Source organism: Colletotrichum godetiae, assembly GCF_030913485.1.
Source record: "Colletotrichum godetiae strain CBS 193.32 chromosome Unknown BDP55scaffold_15, whole genome shotgun sequence".
In the NCBI taxonomy this organism is placed as follows: domain Eukaryota; kingdom Fungi; phylum Ascomycota; class Sordariomycetes; order Glomerellales; family Glomerellaceae; genus Colletotrichum; species Colletotrichum godetiae.
In genome coordinates, this window is record NW_026851263.1 from 509,201 (window position 1) to 535,640 (window position 26,440).

Below are 26,440 nucleotides of genomic sequence, written 5' to 3' on the forward strand. Positions count from 1 at the left end.
TTCCCAGACGGCTTCAAATGGATGTGATCCCATTCAATCTTGACCGACCGTGCTGCCGGATCCTTTAAGCCTTGGCCTTCTATTCTGCTTCCTCAACTTGAGCATGCCAAGTAGCCAAGAGTCTGGAGACCCCGAAGAGCACCTGTAAAGTCCGACGGCAAACATCGACTGTGTTGGGAACTCGGGTGCTTGCTGTAGCAAACGCGCAGCTGGTCCAGCCGCCCCCCGCAACCCGGGCTGAGCCACTTAAGACTTTCCGCTGTGTTAAAACACCGCAATCTACAACAGTGCAACTACTTGACGTCAGGCATGAACCTCGGCTGGCCTTTCTAAAAGAAAATCTACCTGTAGTCCGGGCACAGAAGCCTCTCGATGCAAGGCATTTTTTCGCATACAGGATAAGCTCATTGGGCAGATAGTTTGAACCCCATTGATGTTCACAGTTTAACGTGACGAATGTTAAAGGTGTCAGGGGGGTTAGGGGAAAACAACCCGAAGACGGGAAGCCCATGCTGCGTCGAAGTCTATTTTTACAGCGTCAGTTAGACAACAAGTCAGCTTTGATTGGACAATGGCAGCGTGTGGACGCGCCTCGACAGCGGCTTTGGTCCATGGGCGGGGAGAATTTGCTTCGGCATGTGGGAGGACGGCTCCGTCGACGGACCAGGACAACGCAGAAAAGGAGGCTTAAACGGCGGCCCCGACTCCACTGTGTCCCGAAAGCTTGCGCGTAGGGCCACGTCCGGATGCTCAGACTGAGCAGACCGGGGACCCTCCGGTCACTCAGTGACTGAGGAACCGGGATGAAAGGGAGGAAAAATTAGACTATGTGGAGATGTGCCCGGGGCTGATTTGTTATGCCCAAGACGTCACTGGCCACTACACCAAAACGGTAGAGATTAAGCCCCTGCCAAGGCGTTGTACCTGGAAGCAATTGACGATGGGAGGATAGTCTTTGCTCCAGAGAGAGTAAGGGGCAAAGGGGGCAACGTACTCGTAGTCGTCGTCCACACTACTATCCCACCTACCGGTGATACTACCGAGGCTGCTATGACCCCACAGAAGAAGAAGTTGACGTTGGCTGGGCCTGGCGTAGCCGCAACGGGCAGCCCACGCAATCGAAAGCCTCTCGGGGCCACCGTTCACGTCTCCCGAGTCAATGAGGCTTGGTACGGTGATGGCGATATGAGTTGAGCTCCACAGTTTGTACTCATGCGACGAACTGCCATCATGGCTATGGCACTGACGCGGTTCGTGGGGGAGGGATGTTGACCTTGACCGTAGATCAGAATGTCATCTCGTCGAGTATAATAACCCAAGGTCGAAGCCACCGAGAAACCAGAAAGAAGCTCTTCACCAGCATCACATTCACTCTTCACCAACACACCTTTCGCTTTCACTTCCAACAATACCCTCTTGTTCACTTCGACAAATCGTATAAACACCTTCTTTAGCAAAGCTTTCCATCGTCACCTCTCACAACAACCGCAACAATGCGTTTCTCAACCGTCGCCTCCGGCCTCGCCCTCCTCTCCGGCGCCGTTGCTCACCCCGGCCACGATCTCACCGAGGAGATTGCCGAGCGCCGCGCTTTCTTGAGCACCATCAAGCGCTCCAACCTTGCCCACTGCGCCGACAAGCTCGCTGCTCGCGGTGTCACCGCCCGCAACGTCGCCCGCCGTACCGCTCAGCTTAACCAGGCCCGCCAGAAGCGCAGCATCAAGCGTGATGCCGACTCCGTCCTCGCCGAGAGCCACAACTCCACCGAGCTCGGCTACACCCTGAACACCGACGCCGCTACTCTCTTCTCCGGCAACAACTCTTGCGTCTTGACCCCCGAGGTTACCCAGGGCCCTTACTGTAAGCCATCAACCAACAAGCCACTTTCCCTTTCGATCATTAACTAATAGCTTCTCATAGACGTCTCTGGCGAGTATGTCCGCCGCAACATCATCGAGGAGCAGGAGGGTGTCGACATTGTCCTTGACTACCAGGTCATTGACGTCGACACTTGCGAGCCCGTCCCCAACGTCTACCTCGAGATGTGGCACTGCAACTCCACCGGCGTCTACTCCGGCATCGTCGCCTCCGGCAACGGTGACTCCTCCGACACGACCAACATCGACAAGACCTGGCTCCGCGGTATTCAGGAGACCGACTCCGACGGTGTCGCTCAGTTCGAGTCCATCTTCCCCGGTCACTACACCTCCCGTGCCACCCACATCCACTTGATGGTCCACCAGAACGCCACTGTCTACGCCAACAACACTCTCGGCAACGTCATCACCGCCTCCCACGTCGGCCAGACCTTCTTCGACCAGGATCTCATCTCTGCCGTCGAGGCCTTTGCCCCCTACAACACCAACACCCAGGAGCTCACCACCAACGCGGACGACTCCATCCTGAGCGAGGAGGCTGCCACCGATGGCGTCGACCCTGTCATGGAATACACCCTTCTTGGCGACAGCATCACTGACGGCCTCTTCGCCTGGATGGCCTTCGGTATCAACACTACCCAGGCCCAGACCATCACCCCCGCTGCTTCTCTCTACGCCGAGGGTGGTGTTGCCAACTCCAACTCTGGCGGCGGTGGCGGTGGCTCCCCCCCTAACGGCACTGCTCCCGGCGGCGCTCCCGGATCTGCTTCTTCTTCCGTTGCCACCACTTCCGCTGCCGCCTCTACTGATGCCGCTACCTCTTGCTAAGCGCATCACTGTCTGCTTGGAACATTTGATCGATCGAGTCGCAAACATGCATAAGTAAGCGTTGCGCTGCAGTTGCCCACCGAGCTTTTCTCGGGGCATTGGTTGTCTTAGGAATCTGCATATAGAACCGGCGTTGTTATTTAGCTCTTGTATATCCCAAAATCTCTTTGTACATTCTACCAAATCAAACATTACATTGCTGGTAAATAGTTCCCATTATCTTCGCAAGTGATATCACTCTTCATTCCGACGCTTTCTCGACTCTCTATCTCTAAGCCTTTCGACTAACTGCCTTTTGACCTCGGCGAAGATCTAGTTAAGACATTGGCTTCTGAAGTTTGAGAATAATGGCATTCGTTCAATACATCTGTGCGCTCGTGTTTAAAAAGTTTGTTCAGTATTTTATTTGATTTACATTGTCTACGCTGTGCACTTGGATAGTGGCGCTTGATTCATGCGTGTAGTCCTCACTCATGCGGTCGGCGTAGGCAAGCATGAACATGCCGAGCTCACTCGCGAGATGACATTAGTCGGGCATGCCTCGGAGGCATAAGCAGGTACAACCGCAACATCGGCAATGACAGTCTTCGTGAACTCGCCGCAGAATTTCTGGCTTTCCTCCAACCGACCCGGAACGCTGGACGCTCTCAGGGCTCGCAGGCAGTTGTCCGCACTGCATGTCTTGGGCTTGCAAGCCTCCTTCTTCGTCATCTTGACCAAGTACGCCCCACGCTCGATCGTATTAACGAAAATAAAGCCCGACTTGAAGTAGGCGTAGGATGACCATGTGCCAGAAAACTGGACAGCTCCGCCTCCTGGAAGGGAGTCATCTTCGGGGTAGATGTCGAAGTAGGCAATTTCGCACACGCTACCTCCAGTAGGATCTGTAGGTACGGATGAGACGTCCCATATTCTGACACCGGCGCCGTAGTTTGATTGAACAAGCAGATCGCCGACGACATACTGGTTGTGGTCGATCCCTTTCACGGTGTGCTTGAAGAGTCCGGTCTGCTTAGGGGAATCGAGTGATCTGATGTCCCAAATGTAGGTGACGGGGTACCCGTCAGCGGCAGGGCCGGCCAAGTCCTCCTCATCGTACTCGTCATCCATGAAAAGCCACTCTATTACAGGTTAGCCATGCATATTTGTCAACTCGCTGTGCGAAGCATCTCACCTTGCCAGTTCACGTCGTTCACCCAGCCTTGGTGCGTGAAAGTTGCGCCCTCGTAGCTCGTGCGAGAGATGATCTTTGAGTTCTTCTTGTCGGAAACATCATAAATGGTCAAGGTATCCTCGTTGTAGCCGTAGCAGATATCGCGGCCTTGGTATTTGGCATCGGGCCCTCGGTAGATGAGGCATTGCGCCTATGGACAATTGTATTAATTGACCAGAGGGCGCCTGGAAAGTCGCAATTGGACAGGGTCGTGACTTACGTCGTGAACATATCCGTCTTGTCCATCGCAGCCCAAAGCAACAGGATTGCTAGGGTCTTCCAGACTGAAGAAATGCAGACCACCCATGCAGCCCTCCGCGCGAGGTTGAACACCGACAGCAACGGCGTACTTGGCCTCCTCATTGACAACCACGTTATGGCTTCGGCCCAGTGGGAGAGATTCGATGAAGTGGCCGGTCAAGTCATTCTCATTGGTGAACAGAATGGGTGCCTCAGTGGGATCAAGGTCCAAGAGCTAGCGAAATGAGTCAATCTCAGTTACTCATGGGATTGAAGAGGAACCTTACCTTCTTCATGTCAAAGATCTGAATGCCATGGCCCTCGAGCTCCGAGCCAATGAGCATGTAATTATGATAAGGACGAATCTCATGCCAGTATGCCCTGTTGCCAACGGGCGAGTACGTTGGTCTGAGTACGTAGAGTTAGTTGGGGTTGTCCTTTCTATGTCCGTGGGCTCGGAAGGTCTAACAGAAATCCAAGGTTGAGCATCTTGCCTTCGGGCAGGATCTCGATGAATGCGCATCCATCAAACATGCCGCTGACTGTTACCACGCAGTTAGCAAAATGGGTTTCTGGTTGGCGCATTGGAATCATTCTAACCAATGAATTCGCGACCAGATTCAGCATCAGTCCATCCCCATGAGGAGCTTCCGCTCTTCCCGCGGTAATCGGCATTCGGCGAGCCCAGTTCAGCGTGGTTGATGAAGTCATAAAGATCCATCTTTGTTGAGAAGGAGTCAGTAAGCTTGTGAAAGAACAGTGAATTGCCGAAATAGCGATGAGGGGTACCTACGTTTTTGCACCTAAAGTTATGCAATGGGCTATCCGGAAGAGCCTCGGCGTAACCATCGACGCACTTGGTGTAACCTAGCCTGGGCCACTGGGATGAGTTCATGAGGCCGACAGCTTCTTCAGCTTCCCAGTGTGCCTGAAGTAAATGTTAGCTCATGTTCAAGAACATCTCACACTAAGGTAGCTTGTTATCTACAATCTTTGCAGACATGAGTCTGTCGTGGATGATACCGGAGTCATAGAGCTCTATTCTGTGTCAGTAATTCCCTTTGGTGTTATTCGACCTATGATTCCTACCAGCAGCGCGAGCCTCGTCCTTGGGAAGCTCCCTTCCATAGACGACAACTGCCGTCAGAGCGACAGCTCTGACAGTCGAGTCAACGCGCATCGTGCACAACAGGAAGCTTATCGTTGCTATTGAGGCTCGAGTGCGGCTCAGATGAGGCCCCTCGAAGCTTTAGGGTCAAAGATACGGAAGAGGTGCCAAAGACTCGATCACATCAATTGCGGTAGGATGTGGAAGCGACATGGGCTTTTTATATACTCATTCAACACCGTTACACATGACATCACACTTTAACCATCGGTTCCTGTCGTGTATCCTAAACAGGCAGGAAACGAACCTCTTGGCAGGCAGCGGTGTCGGCGAGTCTCCTAAGATAGGGCCATTGAAATCAATGTTTATCTCCGTATCCGAGTTGGCAACTCTTGACGTGAAAAAATCTCGTTTTTGTCAGGGTTGATACCCCGCCTTCCGTAGGTCTAGAAACAGTGATCCAGTATGGATCTGGAAGGAGACAAGACATTTAGGTGGTAAGCCAAGACGGCCAAGCTTTCTAGATAAGCATAAGTTCCCCCCGCCGGAAACCGAATGTAACGCTGCGGGACATCTCGTTGGAAACCCCAATGATTAATATAAAAGTCCAATACCAAGGCAACGTGCAGGTCACGATCTGTTTGAGATTCGGCAATGCGCTAAGAGGTCTTGATCACGTTGAGAACCCCTTTGGATATAGATGTTACCACCTGGGTATTGACAGAGACTTGAAGCCTTAGACATGGGGACTTCTATTAAGGAACTCGAGTTCACTGCACACATCCCTGCTAGAGTTCTAACATCTGAGTATCTATAATCTCAAACCCGAATCGAAGAATGACGGTAGAAGCCAGGTCTATGTCGCATCTCATTGGACTCGGGGTATTTAGAAACTAAGAGGCATCATGGACTCGGTGACTCCTTCACTAAGACTGCCTATCCGTACATGACACGGGTTACAAACAATTTACAAAGCAAGTAGCGCGTGGGCGGTACGATTTGCTTGAAGACTCCGAGAGCATCCAAGGGCATAAGTTGATCCCGACAGCAAGCTGTCACCAACACGGTTCTCTTAAGAAAGAAAAACTATTCATCTCTCGAGACACAGCCGAACTACATGCAACATAAAGTAACCTAAAATGTCAAAGTAATTTTAAAATAATAAGTAGGTCGCATAAAAATGCAACTCGTCGTTCGGAAGAAGGAGCAGGCTAAGAAACTACCCCTATCTGTCATGTGCAGTGCCCCCAATGTATGTGGACAGCAAAATGACAAAATGGTAATTAGGTTTTCTTCTACACTCCGGGAGACTATGCCTACACAAAGGACCTACACGTAGTGATTCTGTCTCTCATGCGTCTGATGCCTATACCTTTCTTACTGATAGCCTGGTGAGATAAGACAAAGTTCAGACAGTCTGCGTAGGTTTGATGAGTGAGTGCTACAAATGGGGGCAAATCCAATCTAATTCCTACCCTGGCGAGCTAGCCTGGAGATGCCAAGCCAAGTCTCCTTCGTGATGGTTTCACGTCCAATTTTCTCAATAAATATCATCTTTGACATAGCTGAGTTCTACGATGACCTGATCAGATCGCCACCACAAGTCTAGCGGGCGTCTGTGTCGCAAAAGCCGTTGCAGATGGGCGATTACAGTCTTTCAGGACCCTTAAAACCAGCACACCAGACGCAGCTTCTCTTCTAGAAGCACTGGCCACATCCCACGCCGACTCAGCGTTTCAGAACGGACGTTGAGATGTCGCCCGAAGTCGAGTGCGGAAGTTTGACTATGATGGGATGAAATCCCAAATGTTTGGGAAATTTCTAAATCTGATATCCAATGGCAAACGGCCTCGGACCAATACTACAACGGCTTTCCCCGAGAAAATCACACATGATGGGATGATCATCAGCCCTGGGGAACTGCACTGGGGAGACGAAGTCCGAGACCGAGCTCAGCAGATGTGGATATGAATCGAAAGTCGTTAGTCAACGAAGCTTACTTTGCAGTTCGCTTATTTGATTGATGTATCCTTTTAACTTTAGTTTCACAAAAGTGTGTACATCTGTCGTACAGGTTGTGTCATAATTCATCCGCAAGCCACCGAATCACACGGAGCGACTCCATCACGCTCTGGTGCCTCTGGCTTACTTCCCGTAGTGCATAGTCCCCCATCATAGCCATCGGAGAACAGGCCCCTGACGTTTCCGAGCACCCGTCTGTATCCTGGCTTATCCCATCTTGAAAATCAAAGTTGTATGATGTGGCTGAAGCCGGGAATCCCTGGCTTTGGGTTTGGCTAACGGCAGGTGGTGTCATGGAAACGGCGCTGAATCGGCATTCCGTAGATTTGTGTAGTCTCTTCATCATTCGAGACAACAGAAATACGACCGAGTTAACGTCCAAGTCCAAAGAGCTCACAACGTTGAATTGGTTGAGGCTTCCGCTGGGTGTACTGCTGCCTAGGAATGGCTGTGCTAGGCTGAAATCGCTGCCGGGACTTGGCCCCTGGCTCTGTCGTGAACATTGAAGGCGGCCTCTCAGGGCGCCGAGGAGATCTTCGTAAGAATCCAGAAGAAGAAGATAATTTGTCATAAAAAGAGAGATGATGAGAGTCAGATTTGGTGGATGTTGTGACTCTTTCAGAAGCTGTGGTGCTGCTGCTTGTGTGGCGAAGCCGGATACGTCGGGTGCTCCGGTCCAGCAGGATGGCGGTGAAGTAGATCGTCGTCCTTCCACGCTCGGCCTCAACTGTGGTAAGCTTTCCACGACATCAATGAGAGTTTCTGTCGAGTGCACGGTCGTGTTGATCAGTGTCGTAAGCCCGTCTGCGTCCTGTGCCCTGGTGATGTGTCGCGAGAACAGCAGAGACTGAAGATCCATGAGTCGCTGAGCTGCCGACTCGGATGACCTTATAGTTGCTTCTGGTGATGGAGGCATAGTATCGCCGGCGAAGGATTCAGCATGGCTGAATTCGGATGGATGATCACAGCCCGGTATCCAGTTGTCCTCTGTGTTGTGTGGTAAAGAGCCAATCGTTGTTGGGGGTGTAAGAGGCATATCGTGGGTTTGTGTCACAAGACTGTCGTCTTGATGAGCCAAGAACCCCAGCGTGTCTGTAACCATCCATTCCGTAGACATCAGCTTTGTGTCGTTGCTTTGCAAAAGTCCAAGTAAAGGGTCCTCGAAGTTTCCAGTCCAAGGTCCGTCTTCCTCCGGATGGCTCGGTATAATTCCTAGTCCATACTGTTGGAAGTCGCTCGCATCGTGAAGGTTGGATGGAAGCACTTCTGGTGGGCTTGTGATTGTTTGGATGGTAGTGTTACTGGACATTGTCGAGGATCGCCGGAATGTGGTTGACGGGGTTGACTGGGCGGTTTCTGGGTTCAGGCGCTTCTTTGCCGGTCTTCCCATCCGCCGCGGTGGACTGTAGAAACAGTCGATCTGGAGTCGTTGACATCTTTCGCACTTTGCTGCTCCAGACTCTCTGGAGCAACGGCTCTTGAGAGCTCGGCAGCGATCGCAGGCACTTCTTTGAGAGAACAGCATGGTGGTTAAGCGTTCATGTAGATGCACGACAAGGACGAAGGGACGAGTTCAACAAGAAGCGCTAGGTGACAACGGCCGAAGTTTATATGACTTCGTTCCCGCGACTTGCGTACTACTCAAAATAAGTCAATTCTGCCAAGACTTTCTCTTAGCCGCGCCAAGTTACCTGCGCCGTTCGACTCATGTCAGGGTTCTGGCGTCTTGCGCGGGGCGCGGGGGACACGTCAGATCTAGATGAGATGTCTCGGTTGAACCTACCCTCCCTCTTTGGGGACTAACCATCATGCGCATTGTCGATTTCTTATTTTAAGGTTTCAAGGAAACTTCCCACGTATGACATTGTCGATTCAGTACTTTGGTACCAGTTTGGCTGTCTAGAGTATGAATTCGACTTGGCAGACATTGGCTTTACCGCAACTCTGGAAAAGGTACCAATCATTCGATAAGTGGGTGGTGTGCAGGTTAACCTGCTGAGTGGGATCGCGCTCCCCTAGCTCGACTTCAAAGTTCTGACGAGTTCCCAGGGCTCTGCAACCTCGGCGAATGCTATGCAAACTCTCTTTGGAATTGGGGTCCACCGCCTCGCAGTGGTGTGTAACAAAGGTGGTGTGGCCCGGTGAGGCGTTCTAATCAGATCAGAAAAAGCTTCCTTTGATTGAGTGGTAATTACCGAACTGTCAACACTCCTCGCGCCATCATGTCGTGTTTTGTTGCCTATTTCGCCAGAGGCACGGTGTATCATCAGTCAGGTGTTGTTTTGGTGACAGCTTCATGGATTCCCGTCTTCTAAAAACAACCCAATGCCAAGGCCAAAGCCCCTCCTGTGGGGTCCCTATTTGGGGATCGACTTGGCCAAGAGATTGATAGTGGTTTGGTGTACGGAAGAGGTGAAGACTGCATGTGTGCATAGCATACCTAGTCAACAAAAGACAGCAAGTCCAAAACGCCCGACCTATTTGAACGCCTCAATTATTCGTCCCGCAAGTAGTCTTGGCAGGTTTGAGCTGCTCGAGTCGGCACCTTTGGCCTGTGTGCCCCGCCAAATTGTTGGCCCTGTCCTGTTGCGAGCAAGTAAAATAGGGTTTCTATTTACCCGACTGTTATATACCATTAATTCTAGGGATGGGAACCCTTGATTGAGCCCAGCCCGGCGAGCCGCCGAACGTGCTCGACCGTCGACGGCTGCTAGTGTCCGCGGGCGCGGGCAGCGGGCTTCTCCTGCCGCTTGATCGGCGCTTGCTGCACGTGAATCTTTTGCCCGTAGGCTGTGGCTAGAATAAGTGACGTTGAAGCATGGCTGGGGCTCTTGGCGGCGAGAGTAAAATAGATTGCTCGAGAAACAACCAAATGCTCCTCCCTTGGCATTAGGACAGGGAAACACGCCTGAGGTAACATTGAGGGGTTCGCGTCTATCCCTACATGGTCAAGCTCTCCCATCGGGAAACAACCATAACGTTGCGTTCACTTCACTGGTCCAGTGTGTGCATCATTGCATAGGCACTACACTACTTCGTAGCGATGGTGGATTCTATATGGAGCTGTAGATTTGGACTCATTGCGAATTCGGTCTCGGGCATATCGAAAGCCGTAGAAGCCAGCAACAGAAGCTGTGGGACGACAAGATGAACTCGCAGATCGCGCGAACTCTATCATTGGACTCTTCTCGTTTTCGCCTGTGAACCTGTGAAGCACGGCCCAGTGCTTCCAATCTCACGCTGCGGGCGTGCCGCTGCTCCCTGAGTCAAGCCCAGTAATGTTGTGTCCTTAACTGAAGTTGACCAGCGAGACGGCCCGAGCGCATTGGGCAGCCCAATTTACCTTTGCTCCCGCGGCATACCTCTCAGGTTTGTTTCAGCTTGCCTTGCGGTACCATTTCTAACTAACTATGGACTCGGGTACGACTGTTGAGGCCTGGGAACGAGTCGTTAAGGGTCCCTTTTCACGGGTAACGACTAGCCAGGGACCTCCCAACGGGGTTACATATGGCCGCATTGAACGAGCCAAGCTATGCTTGAACATCACAGCCCTCCCTATTTCCGATGACAGAATGCTGTGCACTTATGTCCCGTATACCAGGTGAGTTCATTGGGTAACCGCATCCGTACGTGCGTATCACCAACCTGCTGTATTTGCATGTTGATGCTACCGAGATAGAACAGGCCGGGTTCGCAGCAACCACGTTACTCCGACTACATGCGCGACGTCTCCGGACAACCCGAGGCTCAGAGCTCTAGTAGCGCAAGACGGCAGCACCGCGAACGATCTGCAACTAATCATGTTATACCCTCGCAAGGTGTGGACTAGGCGTAGCTTAGCTTCACCTAAACACTTTGACCAGTCATCACGAAATCAGACACATGATAAACGCCTTGTTTTTCTGCCACGGCACCCACTTGCTAATTATTGACTATTGTTCGCTGTTCATCGCATAATCCGGAAGCATCTGCGAAACCCGAATTCTTCTAGTCTCGCAAGCTGCGTCCTTTCGTCTTTAATTGACGCGTCAGTCATAATTCGGGTGGTTCCTTCAGTTGAACTTAGATACATCAGACCGGAGAACGCCGTAAAATTGTTCCCTATTACGAAGCTTGTGACTCTCCAAGTCGCCACGGGGTAGACGATGCATCCAAAGCCTCATTTTCTCTCCTCAGGACCCCGACCAGCAACATCCCGTCGGGTACGAGTGCGAGCGATCCCTTAGGGTCAACTCTAAATTCAAGAATTCTTGATGACTAGGCGGGCCGTTATCGAACCACTTTACGCTCGTCGGAACGAACATTCAAGCGATGTATTTTCGTATAGTGATCATTTCGATACTACTACATGTGTATGATCAACTTTCAAAATTTCAATACTCTTTTTTGAACAAGGGACTTTTGATAGAGCTTGACAACGGCGCTCAACACTAGCAAGGGCCACTTCAAAACGGCCCAATCTTAGAAATGTCAGTGCCCACGAACCTGAGCCTCGGGCTCTCGGCAGTTATTGACGGGTTCGAGTCATTCATTGTCTTTTTCTCGCTTGCCTGACTGCATGTGCCTATTTCTTTTTTGGCCGTATGTCTTTCCACCCCATACCCCACGCGAAGCAGAATGATGCTATAGCCAGACCAAGGGATAGGTAGAACTCCTTATCAATGCTCGATACATATGCCATGAGCACTCCCGGCAGTTCGTTTTCGGCCACGACTTTACGGAAACCAGTGGCTCCGGCCTCTAGCAACGTTGACGCATCGACATTTGGTGCAAATTGAGGAAGGTCTTGCTTCAACGCCCCAGTAAAAATGGCGTTACCTATCGCCAGGGCCACAGCAGACCCCATGAATTGCGAAAATGTAACAAATGATATGCCCATTGAGATCTGCTCCGGAGGTAAGTTCGCCTGAATAGCAATGCTTGGCTTAAAGTCTTTATGTTAGTTGGACTTGCGGTTAGTAACCAATGGCCGGCGGGTCTCACCAGTTGTAAAACAATGCCTCGTCCAGCGCCCGTGAGGAATTGATAACCCACCCACTGGGCCACCGAAGTTGTCGGTGTAAGTGAAGTGAACAGGCCGCTAGCAATAATCGTTGCCGCTGTGCCTACAATAGCCCACGGCAAATAATACCCGAACTTGCCGACTTGAAGGATGACAAGGACGTTAGCTAAACTCAAATCTCACATGGAATAATTCCATAGGTTTCCGTACCTAGTACGCCTCCGCCGTAGGCAAAAGCTAGTTGTGACAAGATGCTTGGCAAAACGTTGATCCCGCTCTGGACCGGCGTGGCGCCTTGGAAGCCTGAAAGTACAGCGGGAGAAGGTAAATCTGGATCATCGCCGAGCCAACAAATGTAAAGTTGGTAGCAGCAGCGGACCAGACGGGCCTCTTACCGGCCATTGATGATGGGATCAGCCCTTCATCTCCTTTTCGATAGTTCCAGGCCAAGAACGTTACAAGAGCCACAGCAGAGCCGCAGAACAGTCCTATTATCATGGGGCTGTTAAAAGCATATTCGATCCCACCAAGCTCGAGGGCCGTGAGAAATAGGATCGCAGCACCAGCACACAACAAGAAACCGGTAAAATCTAGATACGTGTGCAATTTCGCAATGACCGCCATAGGACTCGGTTTCGGCACCTGATCGGGAATCTCGCACCATGCCAAAAACAGAAGGACGGCGCCTCCTATCGGGAGGTTGATGTAGAATGCTGTTTTAGTTTAGCTACCGGTGAAGTCGTCTCAACTCGGATGAACTCCATATCTTACTCCAACGCCAATTGGCATAGTCAGTAAGGACTCCGCCAAGAACAGCTATGTGTTAACGTTAGTATTTTCGGCGAGGCTTTCTCCTTTCCCGGATGGATTTCTGCACGTACGACCGCAGACGCTCCCAGAGTTTGCAACTTTAGTTTGACGTTAGCAACGGTTGTGACGGTTAATAGCCTGCACGTACGTCCGATGACCAGTCCCATAAGAGCTATTAGACAAGATGAATTAGCCAAGCATTTGTCAGACGAAATACGCAACGATTAGTCCCACCGGGTCTCTTCTCTAGAGGTACTGATCCGGCGATGATCGTCAGGCCGCCACTCATTATGCCCGCACTTCCTATACCCGCGATGACTCTGCCCGCGATCAATATCAGGGATGAAGGCGCAGCCCCGCATACTAGAGATCCAATCTCGAACAAGACTAGGAAGACGAAAAAAGACCACTGCATGGATCAGTACGGGTTTAGAGACATAGTCGTTTACTTTGACAACCGGGAAACCCGTACCTTTGAACTGAAGTAGCGGTAGATTTTGCCTGTGAGGGGCTGGAAGGCGGCACTCGAAACGTGGTAGGCACTACCATACCAACCGATATCTTGCAGAGAGTGAAACTCATCAGTGATCGCAGGAATAGCCTACAATGCTATTAGCAAATAAGATGCTTCGCTTTCTTTCTGGGTGCTCTAACAGTAACAATGATAGAACTGTCAAGGAACATCAACCAGGCAACAACAATAACACATGTGATGACAATCCAAAGCTTGGCACCTGATAAGTACTTTGGCACCGGTGTCGCTGGTATATCATTTTTCGGAGCTTTGTCTTTCTCTTGGTCGTTCTCCGTGATTGAGCTTGTCTCCTCCTCTGTGATCGTTGTACCTGGACTATGCTTCTCGTCCTCGGCGACAGACGGGAACATTTCAGTGGATATGAGGCTTAGATCTATTGATAGCAGTTGCTTCTCTGTCATTGTTACAATACTCCTTCTTCTCTTTGTGAACATGGGGGCAGACTCGGGCTCTGGTGTTCGATCCATGTTGTGTCTATTCGTAGTCGGTGATGGTTACTGGCAGGAATAGGGGCTTTAGTCGTTTGGAATCTTTGGATCCCCTCTAAAATTGGGACTCGGACTTGGCAAAGAAAGCTTTTCACAATGTGCGTCACTCGGAATGGGACGCAACGACCGTAATATCCGACGGGATTGATTACCACTTGCGAAAGGCCCCATTCAAGAAGCTTCATTCAAGGCTTGCCAGTCGTGGTAAACACGGGGAATCCCCGACCGAATAAAGTTCAATTCATGGCAAAGATTCCTCATAAGGAAGCGCACAAGGCTCTCGAGTGCACTTTTGGGGAACTTCTTCGTCGCAGACAAGTCAAGTGTAGAGATCCACGACTCATGAGGCGCATGGATGATGCTGCTTGACATTTTCATCTGTGTTTAGGAGAAAGCTTATTGTCTTTAGCCAGCGAATCAGTCCTCACCGCGGAACATGCAGGCTAAGAAGTGGCCCAGACTCAACGACAAGCTCCATTCTACTCCGTTCTCTTTTATTAGTGCTGCAACCTTAGGCCGGCCGAGTAGCCCCCCCCCCTACAAGCCGGCGGTTCTTTTGGAGCATTGCGATGGGTCACGGATCCGGAGGGACCTGATCCACGGAGTAGTCCGGTGGCCGGGCAGCTCGCAACTAATTAGGTCCCCGGGAGATGACTAACACTTTGGATAAATCCCAGACCCCAAGCGATTCGCGATGATCTCTATGGATATCTTGTGCAGATAAGAGTTTCCAGGTACGCAGCATGGATTCGAGTTGGTAGGCATCTTTGCCGAGAACTCCGAACTTCGACTGCATACAATGCTCAGCTAGTGTTCGGCGCTGTTTACGTCAATGGAAGCCTGAATGGCAACACAAGGTCGCCCGGCGATTTTCGAACATGGGAACAAGGAGCGTCGAATTGCCGAACATGGATTGATACAATTATTCGACATTAGCCAAGACCTCCAAGCTTTTTACACTGCCATGTACCTGAAACCACAGTAGGATTTGCTACTCTCTGGCAGTCTGGCTTGGAGTACTTCGTACATTCGATCAATCCTATGGTCTTTTGCTTGCGCTGATGGGACCATTCGAGGTGGGACTAATCCAATCAAGGACTTTGATCCATTGTGCAAAGTCATCAGCGAAGTTTTCCCCTATGATTGCAGGGTGTGCGAGTTCGCAACGTCGTGTATGGGTCTTGTCCTTAAAATAGCTGCCCCAACCGCGCTCTCAGACAGCACGCGACCTTTTGCCAAATCGGTGCAACCAACCAACACAAGAGTTAGCCCCCAGTTGACATGTTTGAGATGTATTAGATCTTGGCAGCGTACGATTAAGCATGAATCTTTACCCTGGAGCGTTCCCGACGTAGGACGATCACGGCCGATCATCAGGAGCGGCCTAGGCCTCATATGGCCACACCTTCTACGTGATCCACAGATGAACACATTGATGGTTTATTCCTATGATCTATGCCAGGGCAACGTTGGTATCTCATCGCTGCTTTCCCATATTTAGAACTTCTAGAAAGGTTTTGGTGTTCACAACAGCAACAATAGCCGGAATGAAAGGGGCCTCAAACCACAATCAGGCATTAGTATTCATCGCAAACATCATGAATGGCATACCGTGGGATGATATTCTGGGAAACAGTGCCACTTCTCCCCGCAGTTCAATGTTCGGGAAGCCAAATTTAGAATCAGATGACTCTACCTTATCTATGGCTAAGACGGGATTACAAGATCCCCGGTCATCAGGTAGTCAATGGAGACGTTCTTGTGTTTGACGAACTCCCCCTCCACCTTCGGCACATACCCCGGAAAACTATCCACAATCTGGCTCAGCGTTCCCCATGAAGCCTGCCCATTAATATCATACGTCTGAGAGCTGTTGAAGCCGCTAGTATTGAGGTTGTAGTACAACATCGGGAACTCCTCAAAGCTGGCGTTGGCATTGATGTGGGCAACGCGAGATCCGAACGGATCGATCACGAAAGTCGCGCCGACGGCGGCGACAAAGGAGTAGGCACCGCTGAGAACAGAGTAGACGCTCAGAGTGCCGGCGTTTACCCACTCGTTCTCCCACCAAAGCGAGGTCTCGTCTCCGACGCCCGCCAGGTAGGGGAAAGGCGCGAAGTGAACGTGCTCTCGCTGCACGTACATGTTGAACGTCATGCTAGGGTACAGGTGCCTAGATTGAGAGTGGTATAGTCAGCTTCGGCACTCAACGACGTAGGACGCGATCAGTTTGGGAAAGGTGAGCTCTGTAGACATACTCTCCACACTCCAGCATTCCCCATCGACCGTAGTCAGTCTCCAGGACTTTGAGATCTTCGGCAACTCCGTCACTGAAGAAGTAACGCTCTGCACCAGATGGCCGAAGCTTACGACGGTGGTGCATGATCTTGCCTTGAGGATCAATCAATGCCTGTGACATATACATGTAGTCGCCTTCAACTTCTGCAAAGTTGAGGTTGGCGTAGATGCCCACTGCTTGGATCGTCGCAATCAGACGGTTCCACTGCGCATCGCCAAGGGTGATGGCATTCTCGATGTACGATGGCAGATAGTCGCGCGTGAAGTTGTAATGACTGTCCGAACCCTTGGGAAACCTGTTCGAGACAGTTTAGATATTTGCATTCAATATTCGGATGCTCGAACCTCGGGCGAGGTTATTACTTACCCGGGGAACCAAAGCTCCGGGAAGACCACAACATCGGAACCGCTAGCCTTGGCATCTTTGATCAACTCGATTCCAGCATCGACACATTCGCTGATGTTGAAAGTGATTCCAGTGTAGTCGTAGTTCGTCAAAGGCAGCGGCCAGTGTGGTGGGGGCGTGCGGATCAACGCAATCGTCAAGTTCGATCGGTCCACGGTGCTGCTGTTCCAAGTCGGAGCAGCAATCGCAGAGCCAACGGCTGAGAGCGCCAAGATACAACGGGAAAACTTCATCATGTTGAGTCTCTTCCGAAATCAGACTCGATCAGCTGAGTTTTCGCTGGTGCAGTCTGGTTGAACAAGAAGATCCGGCGTACTTCATCCTTCTCGCCGTCTTATATGATAGCTTGAGATGCGTTCATGATGGTTCCTCTTTCATCATCATGGCCTTATTGAGGTCTTCATACGTAACACAATCATTCGAATTTGATTAATGGTATCCGTGATAAGCAAGGCAATGGCCCTGAACATGCATTCATTAACCCACTATCCCGCACTATCCCACATCACCCGCTCGGTGAATGACAGCAAGATAAGGTAGCCAAAAGATGGGCCAGATGCCAAGTTTACAGCCGTCCAACAGCCATCCAAAATTGTGGCTTGATATTCAAGAAATCCCTATCATGATTAGTCTAATCACGACAACTCATGATAAAGCCAGGAACATTTACCGACCGCAGTGCCGATGGCACACGGGGGTCCGTTGCGAGGATCTCGGTGTTTGCTCCGGCCCCGCTGCTCGGAAGAGACCCACTCGGTGAATGAGAATAGTCGGACCGGATAACAATTGACACTCGCTAGTAGGGCCTGACTCTCTTGGCTCCGAACATCGCTGATAAGGATGTTATCAATTTTCATCGGTATAAGTATTCGTGAAGCGAGGGACATCTGTTCAGCTGGCCCCCGTGAGGCTGGAAAGGTCGGCTCAAGCCAGTAGTCGGTGAAAGTTCGTCCGACAGGCATACCTCCTCGGTCTTTGAAGCAATCAGGGTGGCGGTCAAGATATCAAATAGAACTTACATAATTCGATAGTGGACTTATCTGCTCGAAAGTATCGGAACCAATTTGAAGCCGTGCCAGTCCCCTGACAGGCTGACGTTGAACCAAACTAGGATTTAGTCGGTGACATGAGAGGGATACTTCAGGGCCTGACTTGAAACCCCCAGCAGACGTGGATATTGTAAGCTGTAATTGAAGCGAGATTTTGAACGAGAGCCACTTTGAGTCTTGAATAGCCGTGCAAAGAGGAATATACAAGTGCAATACAAGTAGCTGGATGAGTACAGCATAATCGTGAATGAACCCGTCGGTTACATCCGCAACTTATCGCATTAGACTATTTCTCTGCCCGCTTTTGAATCGAGAAATTTGTTCCTATCATTATCATTTGGTCAGTTTCAAGAATCAAGTAACATGGCTTAGATCAAGCGTTCAATCATCATAGTTGGTAGAGACGTGAGCTCAGTGAGTGAACTGATGGTGGGGGATTTCTCAGCTGAGCAATCTGATTCTGTCACCAGACGACGTGTAGAAGTCTCAGCCGCCACGAAAGGAACGATCGTCCCCGGCGACGAGATCTGACTGAGCAGGACGCTTCCAAACGAAGACGAATGCCATGTTCCGTCAATGGCGCTTGTGGAGACCCGGTCTTGGTCCGCGGGCTTTGGTGTTTGGGCGATTTCCCCGTGATCCGAGTCGGACTGGCGCCGTTGGACTGGTGACAGGCTACTCTGTCGGTCGTTGATGGGATCCGCAAGATTGACAGGAGGAGCAATGGACGGATAGACGCATGCCCTGTTCTTCGCCCGCTGACACTTGCTGCAAGGGCGGTTGTGGTCGCACCGCAGCTTTCGCTTCCGGCACTCGATGCAGGCAAGGGCCCTTCGTCTTCGTACCCTAGTCTCTTCACGGCGAGAGGCGTCCATTGTGTCAAACGTGCGTATGATCAACGGAGGGAGAGATTTGATCCACGAGCACAGAAGGCGCGGAACCGTAGTTGTGAAGGAGAGTGATGGACTTAACACCACGTTGACGGGTTTATGTTCGGGCTCGGGGTCGGGCTTGAACCAAGAGGTCCGTGTGGTCCTTAATCACAAAGTTAGTGAGTGTATTAGAAGTAAAACGCCTTTGTCCCGAAGAATCCGCAAGGTATCTCCTAATCAGCTAGTTGTAGTGTTATCGCGGCCGGATCATAAGAATTCGTGATAGAGTAGAGTGGTGTTCGAACTCCGACACGCCTTCTTTCCGCGTCAACGGGATTCATGTCCCCATAACAAAATTCATAAGTTCCTAGTAATTTCTTCTGAATGTCCTTAATGCTAGATTTTAGGCCATCACACGGCATATTTATAGGTACTAGCATCTTTCGATTTTCACATCAGCACTTGAGTCAACTTGGGGTACCCTTCACCACTCGTCTTCAGCGTGTCCTTGTATCAGTGGTCCATTCATTCTGCAGCATGTCTTTCTGTCAAACCCATACGGTACAATCTACTTCAACAGGCTTTCGAGTTGTTTGCAGATCGCATCACCAATCTCAACGGTTGTTGCAATCCCACCCAGGTCACTGAAGAGATGAGTTAGACATACGGTGGATCTTGAGTAGCAGGAGAAACTTACGCGGTCCGTATCTCATGGCCGCCAATGTCTTTGGAGTCCAAGACCTTCTCAACAGCCGTATCAATGGCCTTTGCCTCATCAACCATCCCAAATGAGTACTTGAGCATCATCGCAGCCGCAAGAATAGTTGCGACCGGGTTAGCGATTCCTTTGCAGAAGGCGAATTAGCCACTGGCACCTTCGGAGTATTGGGCACGGAGCTCTATTACCTTTGCCTGCAATGTCGGGGGCGCTTCCGTGGATAGGCTCGTAAAGGCCGATGCCCCCCGAGCCAGGGGTGGTGCTCGAGATCGATGCGGATGGAAGCAGACCCAGTGATCCCGGGACTACGCTACTCACATCTGAAAGGATATCGCCAAACCTGACCTCGTATAATCCCTCGGTTAGGTTCATCAAGCTTGTTGGGGTCGTGATACTCACGTGTTATCCATCAGCACCACTCCGTTGAAAGAGCGGGGATCTTTCACCATAAGCATGGCCGCGCTATCGGCAAGCTGGTGGGAGAGCTTAATCTGCGGATACTCCCTCGCAAAAAAGTTCGTCACGGCTCTTCGCCAAAGCCGACTGACCGCAAGAACATTTGCCTTGTCGCACGAGATGACTTGCTGAGGCGGGTCCGTCTCCATGGCTAGGTCGGCGGCGACCTTTGCAACCCGCTCAACTTCTGCTCGGGAGTACGCCCAGGCGTCCGATGCAAAGTCCTCCTCCTCAGTCTTGTCTCCGAAATAAGCACCCCCGCAGTTCTCTCGCACAAGGACAAAGTCGGTTCCCTCTGTGAGCTCGGGTCGGATGGGACCTCGGTCGACAAGAGACTTGCTTGCGAACTTGCATGGACGGAGGTTTGCAAAGGCGTTGAGTCCATGACGCAAGGCGAGGACGCCCTGTTCGGGTCGCACTTTGCCAGCGCCCCTGAGGGAACTCTCAGTCATTGCCGCTGATGAAAGTCGTGTGAATGGCCTAACTCACCATTTGGGCCCACCGACTGACCCGAACAAGACTGCATCGCTTGCTTTGGCAATATCCAGGACCTCTTGGGTTAGGGCTACACCATGCTCGTCAATGCTGCAACCTCCCATCAACTCTGAACGGATTTTAAATGTCACGCTAGAGGCATTTTGGATCACATCAAGGACCTTGATAGCTTCGGCGATGATCTCGGGGCCAACGCCGTCGCCTGGAAGGACAAGGATCTTGTGAGAAGTCATGGCGTTGAAGGTTAAGTGGTCGCTTGAAAGTAATACAGTAGAGTATCCGTAAGTTACTTAGTTCAGTATCAACTTCACCGTGATGGTTCTGATTGAGAGTCGGCCGACGGGAATGAGATCTTGTCGTAGACGGAGGTTGGTGGCTGTCGTTCTCCGCGTAAGCACCGGTCTCGGGGCAAGATATCCGGGGATGACGTACCCGATGCGGAGGCGCCAACTTACCGCAAATAGCCGGCTTTGAGAGGTCGCTTCCTTTGGCAATGACTTGTTGCTTTATCTAACCTGGAGTTGTACCCGGAACCTTGGGGCTTCGGCAGGCGCATTTGTTTTCCCAATTTCCGATCCCGGATCTCTTGACAACGGGAACATGATGCCTGACAATATGATCAACCTAATCAACATCAATTCAGTGTTGTCTTTCCCCCAGGCTTAGAGTTTTGGAGACGAAAGGAAGTGAAAACTCCAAATTTAGACGCATCAAATGCATGCAATGTAGTACTCAGTTAATACAATAACTCTTGACTCTGCTACGATGTGATAGCCTTTAGGGCTAGGACTGGACACGGCAGCAGTCGTGTACAACGACTGCAATTCGAGCAGCAACTACACTGTGCATCTTTCTCTTACAAGTCTTAAAATGCCGAAAGAGAAGACAGGTCCACCCTGGGTTCAAGTTTGCATGTAGTAATAGGTCTGAAGCATGGTACGGACTCGGGGTCGGGGTCGGACTCAGCGCTGTCATAGCAAAGCCAAGTTCCAGTAGACGAAGTGGATCGCACCAGGGAATTGTGATCATCCAGAAGTCTGCCACGAGACTTTGATCCATCAACAAGCCTTTAATCACTAGCGAATAGGATGGAATGTCCGTATTCGTTACGCTTAGGCTGATGGGCAGATAGTTCGGGGAGGTGGCGCGACATTACTTAGTCTCGGACGCTTTCTATTACCCGCTGCAAAGCTTCTTTCCGTGTACATAATACGGCGATAAGAACTTCAAACGAACTGAGCCGAACGCATCAATGAATCTGAAAGAGTCGAACGTTACTTACAGTTATAGGGCTGTTCACTGCTTTACCCAAGCAAAAGATGTTTTCATTCGACTCTGGCCTGCAACACTACGTTGTCGTTGCTGGTCTCACAGTCACACTCCTTTACCTCTTCCACCGCGCTCCTCTACCCAAATCGATCCTAGGAATACCTCACAATAAACATGCGGCCACAAACATCATGGGAGACATTGACTCCTTCCTCAAAAGCCAGAAACAAGGCATCTCCATGTTCCGATGGGTTGCAGCCCAGACCGAGAACCTCCAATCGCCCATCATACAGCTCTTCATGCGCCCCCTTTCCCCCCCAACGGTCAATGTCACAGACTACCGCGAAGCGGAGAATATATCCATGAGACGATACAAGGACTTTGACCGAACCGACTTTCTTCGATACATCTCTCAGCCGTTGATGCCTCAATTTCACATGATGATGAAGAGCGATGATCCCCTGTACAAGAGGCAGCGGAAATAGTTGCAAGACCTGATAACACCTAGTTTCCTCCATGGTGTCGTTGCCAAGCCCATCTATGATAGCGTTCGGCAGATGGTTGAGCTTTGGGATCATAAAGGTCGTCTTGCCGACGGCCACCCATTCGAGGCTTTCAACGATATCTACTTCGGGGCGTTTGACGCCGTCTTGGCTTTCTCGTTCAGCAGCAACTTTCAACACATGATGCTGCCAAGTCGATTGCAGCTGATTTCGGCCCTTGAAAGGGTTGAACTTCCGACCATTGCTGATTTTATGGTAGTCTTTCCGGAGAGTGAACAAAGCGAAGTCATCAAAGCGATGCTAGAGTTAGCAGAAACGGTCGAGGAAACGAGAAAGGCAGTTCTGCCATGGCTTCGATGCTGGTACATCCACCAGACTCCTCGCATCAAGGCCGCCAAGAAGGTCAGAGATGAATCTGTCAACCACGAACTCGAGACGGCCGTTCAAAGACTTGGGGCTGGTGATTCTGCGTGCTCAGCGCTCGATCACATGGTCTACAGAGAGCAGAGGGTGGCCGAGAAGGAAGGCAGGGCCCCTGTCTACAAGTCAGTCGGTATGCACAGCGAGGTAAGTCTGCAATAACATATGATCTGGTTGAAAAGGCCAAGCACTCTGACAACAAGATCTAGGCTTTCGGGTTCCTGCTAGCGGGACACGAGACAACAGCCACAACCTTTGGCTGGGGCATCAAGTACCTCACAGACAACCCAGAAGCACAAACACATCTCCGCGAAGCCCTCCGCCAGCATTTGCCCGACGCGGTGAAGGAGAGACGGAACCCAACCCACGAAGAAATCATCAAGGCCACCATCCCTTACCTCGACGCCACCATTGAAGAAATCCTGCGCTTTGCCGGGACGACCTCCGTCACGGACCGCGAAGCGATGCAAGACACGACGATTCTCGGCCACCATATCCCCAAAGGCACAAACGTGATGATGGTGACCATTGGCAAGAGCATTCTCAAGCCAACCTTTGACATCCCCGACTCCTTGCGTTCCAAGACGGCACTCGACGCGTCTCATCGGATCCGAAGCTGGGAGGCATCGCCGTATCCTGTTGAGGACTTCAAACCTGAACGATGGCTTGTCAAGTCAGATGAGGATCCGGGGCATAGGGTGTATGATGCCACGGCGGGGCCTCAGATGGCTTTCGGCCTCGGGTCAAGGGCGTGTTTTGGACGACGGCTGGCATACTTGGAGCTTCGCATGTTTACTACGATGCTGATGTGGAACTTTGACTTTTTACAATGTCCTCCGGAGTTGTCAGACTATAGAGGCTATGATGGGTTGACGGTCAAGCCTCGGCAATGCTATGTCAAGCTGTCCAAGATAGCTTTGTGAGGTTTCGTCAAGGCTGAGCTGTTATAACCTGTACTTCGTCGCGACAAAGAGTCTTATGACGATCTCAGGGATCTTTCGTCTTATGTACGGCTACATATGTGGTGGGCGTTGAGGCTGCCCTACTGGTTGAAGATACCGTTGTGATACATACACTTAGATAGAACGAGTAGACCGAGATACATCACACAATGGAAGACAGGCTACAGGGGGTTGAAGGGAACGAATTACCTGTCTAGTATGCTTTGCCCTGAAGAATTCTCGCCACAATATGCAACATTCTGTAAGCAACCTGTTTCTCAAGGCCACCGCGGCCTGCATGCTGAACTCCAGAAACACCATGCCCAATGCACCTATAGCCGCCCGATGCGCCATGCTAGGTAGGATATCACTTCACTGGCTTCAAATAGCCAGTCCAACAAGGCCGTCGTAAGCACGCTCGACGGTCCGGCCACCCATTCCAGGGATGGTCTTCAGCTGCGCCAAAGTCTCAATCTCGGCTTCGTCATCCGTCATCGTTTCCAGGTAATCAACGAGGTCCTGGGCCTTCTTCGAGCCGAATCCGTGCAAGCCCTTGATCTGGGCAAGGTCCCGCGAGTTGACGATGCTCAGCAAGTTCTGAGTCCGGGGAGAAGCTGGTCCGGCCGGGTCGGGGAGGACCATTTTGGGGGGCCTGGCAGGCTTGGCCTTTCGGCTCTTCGTCTTGGCGGCGACGTCCACAAAACTCATGTCTTCGTCCCCTCTGCCTTGCTGGTACTCTTCGTCACTGTCGTCGGCAGCAATTCTTCTACGCTTCTTCTCGTGTCCGTTCCGGGGAGATGATGACACTGGTAGAGACTCGGTGGCAAGCATGTTTCCAAGCTTGACCCTCAGCTTCTCAATCTTGCCCAGCAGCTTGGCCTGGCCTGGGAAGAATGGAAGGGCCTCCTCGTACATCTGAAGGGCGACAACATCGTCGCCAGTCTCCTTTGCCTGCCTAGCAGCCAGCAAGAAACGTAGTCCCTCTGAGCGTCCATCGTCGCGTTCCCGCTCCTCATTCGCGATACGGCGCTCCAGTGCCTCCAATCGGCGCCGCACAGCATCATTGATGTCGGGATGAGCAGGTGCAGGTGCAGGCTCTGCCGTCTTATTGTCCCTGGAGGCGAGGATCTCGCTGACCTTCTTCTCGACGATAGCTTCCAATTGCTCGGCGGAGATGGAGAGCTTCTGTTCGGCTGGTTGAGCCGGCTGGACTGGTTGAGCTATCAGTGAGGACTGCGACGGTCGTGCAAGCCTGCTAGCCTTGGACGGCAATTCACGTTCGACGAGGGGCTTCCGGGTCTGCGTCATATTGGCAGTCGGTCGGACGGGAGCAGCGGCCTTGCTACGGTCGGTGTAAACGTTGAAAAGCTTCACCGGTCGCGTCGGATCAGCAGCCTTCTCACTTGCCTTGGCTGCAATAGTGCCACTGTGAATGTTGTGGGCATTGGCCAAGGGGCGGAGGGGTTGTCGTAGAGTAGATGTAGAACTGCCCGAGTTCGTACGCGGGACCTGCTTGAAGACGACTTCGTTCTCGATTTCGCGAACCTCGATGCGCTTGGCCCTGGAGCTGACGTTCAAGCTGCTCAAAGTGTCAAGATGGTAGCTGCGGATGGGGGCCAGATTCAGGATCATGACGGTGATGCCGTTGTTCTGGCCTAAGCTGAGGATGCGCGTCATCTTTGACTCGCGGTAGGGAATCCGCTTGTCCCCTCGGGAGATGGCGTCGATGCACTGCGACAAGACGAAAAGACTCTTATTGATGGCAGCAGACTCTACTAGTCTCTCCTTTCCATTGTCGGTTCGGCGGTTGTCTTCCGAGCCAGCCAAGTCAATGGCTGAGGCCACACTTTCGCGGACCTGGTCTCCCGTCGTTTGTGTCACCTTGATTCTCATGATGGCGTGGCTCCGACTGCTGTGGGCGTTGAGTTTCGTGGATGCCGTGACGCGGTTGTTATTCGCCTCGATGTAGAGTCGGGAGAAATCTTGGAGATCCTCACAGGCCCGTTCAGAGAGACCCACTACCATCGTCTTGCCATCTTTCTCGCGGAGGGGTAGGCCAGAGGGCTGGCGTTTTTCGGGAGGTTCGAATAGGTCAAAGACCTTGTCGTTGTAGATCTCGTAGTATGACAAGACAACGTCGACAGTTGTCTTGCCGCCGGTGTCCTTTGCGATCTTCTTACCGCGTCGATACACACCGCTCAGCAGGCGCGGGATTACACCGCGATCTGCTAGCTTCAGCCCACCTCTCATCGTGTGTGTCTTGCCGGTTCCTGTGACTCCATAGGCGAAGATGGTGACATCGAGACCTTGGAAGAGGGCCTTAATGTGTGGTGCCACTGCTCAAGTTAGTTTGACCGATATCTCGATATTCGTGTTTCGCGTAAGGTATCCGTACCCTCTGATGTAAAGAGTGCGTCTTGTGTCGTCGATTGGTCGTAGACGCTGGTGAAGGCAAAGGAGAACTCCTCGCTCTCGTTCTTCGGACTCGGAATCTTGACCAACGTGGCTGGCTTGCCTTGCTCGGTGCTGTCCGCCCGGACAATGACGTCCTTATCCAGCTCCTTCTCAAGGAGGGGACGGATACGCGCGACCACACGAACCGACATCGTGAGGCCAGTCCAGGATTCGAGTCGATGGATAGGGTGGCAGCAGCCCAAGCCAGCAGGAATGAACGGGTGTCGATACTCGAGAGTATGGTGTCGGGGTCGACGCGTCTTGTCGAAATGGTTCGACGAGAAGACTTTTGTGGTGTTTGAACCGTGTCCGTGACTTATTCAATGTTGTGCAAGGAATATGGAAGGTTTGCACTGAGGCCTTGTCAACAGGGGTGTCGACATGGGAGGTTACCGGGGTGACGGCGCTAATCTCCTCCAAGCGAATTAAAGCCAAT

The 26,440-nt window shown here is 51.5% G+C and overlaps 9 protein-coding genes across 9 annotated transcripts; 2 read left to right on the forward strand and 7 right to left on the reverse strand.

Annotated features, from left to right (window-relative positions):
- Positions 1 to 1,493: 1,493 nt before the first annotated feature.
- Positions 1,494 to 2,705, forward strand: BDP55DRAFT_727391 (Intradiol ring-cleavage dioxygenase; the record flags this gene model as incomplete). The annotated part of the gene is made up of 2 exons (XM_060579305.1): positions 1,494 to 1,860; positions 1,921 to 2,705. The coding sequence occupies 2 exons, from the start codon at positions 1,494 to 1,496 to the stop codon at positions 2,703 to 2,705; spliced, it is 1,152 nt and encodes a 383-aa protein (XP_060431147.1).
- A 392-nt stretch (positions 2,706 to 3,097) lies between these two features.
- BDP55DRAFT_580024 (uncharacterized protein) lies at positions 3,098 to 5,446 on the reverse strand. Its single transcript, XM_060570809.1, has 9 exons — positions 5,248 to 5,446; positions 5,147 to 5,196; positions 4,952 to 5,086; positions 4,759 to 4,879; positions 4,628 to 4,700; positions 4,446 to 4,566; positions 4,139 to 4,393; positions 3,880 to 4,069; positions 3,098 to 3,826 (listed from the first exon to the last, which is right to left on the reverse strand). Exons 1-9 carry the CDS (start codon positions 5,336 to 5,338, stop codon positions 3,177 to 3,179), a joined length of 1,686 nt encoding a protein of 561 aa, XP_060431148.1. The 5' UTR covers positions 5,339 to 5,446; the 3' UTR covers positions 3,098 to 3,176.
- A 1,900-nt stretch (positions 5,447 to 7,346) lies between these two features.
- On the reverse strand, positions 7,347 to 9,003 carry BDP55DRAFT_740723 (uncharacterized protein; the record flags this gene model as incomplete). The annotated part of the gene is made up of 1 exon (XM_060580427.1): positions 7,347 to 9,003. The coding sequence occupies exon 1, from the start codon at positions 8,811 to 8,813 to the stop codon at positions 7,347 to 7,349; it is 1,467 nt and encodes a 488-aa protein (XP_060431149.1). The 5' UTR covers positions 8,814 to 9,003.
- Positions 9,004 to 11,852: 2,849 nt separating this feature from the next.
- On the reverse strand, positions 11,853 to 13,389 carry BDP55DRAFT_692927 (efflux pump; the record flags this gene model as incomplete). Its single annotated transcript, XM_060577176.1, has 8 exons — positions 11,853 to 12,212; positions 12,272 to 12,432; positions 12,501 to 12,565; positions 12,604 to 13,003; positions 13,062 to 13,106; positions 13,172 to 13,198; positions 13,249 to 13,272; positions 13,335 to 13,389. 8 exons carry the CDS (start codon positions 13,387 to 13,389, stop codon positions 11,853 to 11,855), a joined length of 1,137 nt encoding a protein of 378 aa, XP_060431150.1.
- Positions 13,390 to 15,830: 2,441 nt separating this feature from the next.
- Positions 15,831 to 17,087, reverse strand: BDP55DRAFT_767345 (aliphatic nitrilase; the record flags this gene model as incomplete). Its single annotated transcript, XM_060580986.1, has 3 exons — positions 16,789 to 17,087; positions 16,382 to 16,717; positions 15,831 to 16,296 (listed from the first exon to the last, which is right to left on the reverse strand). The coding sequence occupies exons 1-3, from the start codon at positions 17,061 to 17,063 to the stop codon at positions 15,831 to 15,833; spliced, it is 1,077 nt and encodes a 358-aa protein (XP_060431151.1). The 5' UTR covers positions 17,064 to 17,087.
- A 1,157-nt stretch (positions 17,088 to 18,244) lies between these two features.
- Positions 18,245 to 18,751, reverse strand: BDP55DRAFT_630651 (uncharacterized protein; the record flags this gene model as incomplete). Its single annotated transcript, XM_060572178.1, has 1 exon — positions 18,245 to 18,751. One exon carries the CDS (start codon positions 18,749 to 18,751, stop codon positions 18,245 to 18,247), a length of 507 nt encoding a protein of 168 aa, XP_060431152.1.
- A 565-nt stretch (positions 18,752 to 19,316) lies between these two features.
- Positions 19,317 to 20,650, reverse strand: BDP55DRAFT_549424 (3-isopropylmalate dehydrogenase; the record flags this gene model as incomplete). The annotated part of the gene is made up of 5 exons (XM_060568928.1): positions 19,317 to 19,392; positions 19,446 to 19,593; positions 19,655 to 19,806; positions 19,866 to 20,354; positions 20,412 to 20,650. 5 exons carry the CDS (start codon positions 20,648 to 20,650, stop codon positions 19,317 to 19,319), a joined length of 1,104 nt encoding a protein of 367 aa, XP_060431153.1.
- A 986-nt stretch (positions 20,651 to 21,636) lies between these two features.
- BDP55DRAFT_714294 (cytochrome P450 monooxygenase) lies at positions 21,637 to 23,532 on the forward strand (the record flags this gene model as incomplete). Its single annotated transcript, XM_060578266.1, has 3 exons — positions 21,637 to 22,149; positions 22,195 to 22,756; positions 22,819 to 23,532. Exons 1-3 carry the CDS (start codon positions 21,737 to 21,739, stop codon positions 23,530 to 23,532), a joined length of 1,689 nt encoding a protein of 562 aa, XP_060431154.1. The 5' UTR covers positions 21,637 to 21,736.
- A 399-nt stretch (positions 23,533 to 23,931) lies between these two features.
- Positions 23,932 to 26,156, reverse strand: BDP55DRAFT_727397 (kinesin motor domain-containing protein; the record flags this gene model as incomplete). Its single annotated transcript, XM_060579306.1, has 2 exons — positions 23,932 to 25,886; positions 25,946 to 26,156. 2 exons carry the CDS (start codon positions 26,154 to 26,156, stop codon positions 23,932 to 23,934), a joined length of 2,166 nt encoding a protein of 721 aa, XP_060431155.1.
- Positions 26,157 to 26,440: the final 284 nt, after the last annotated feature.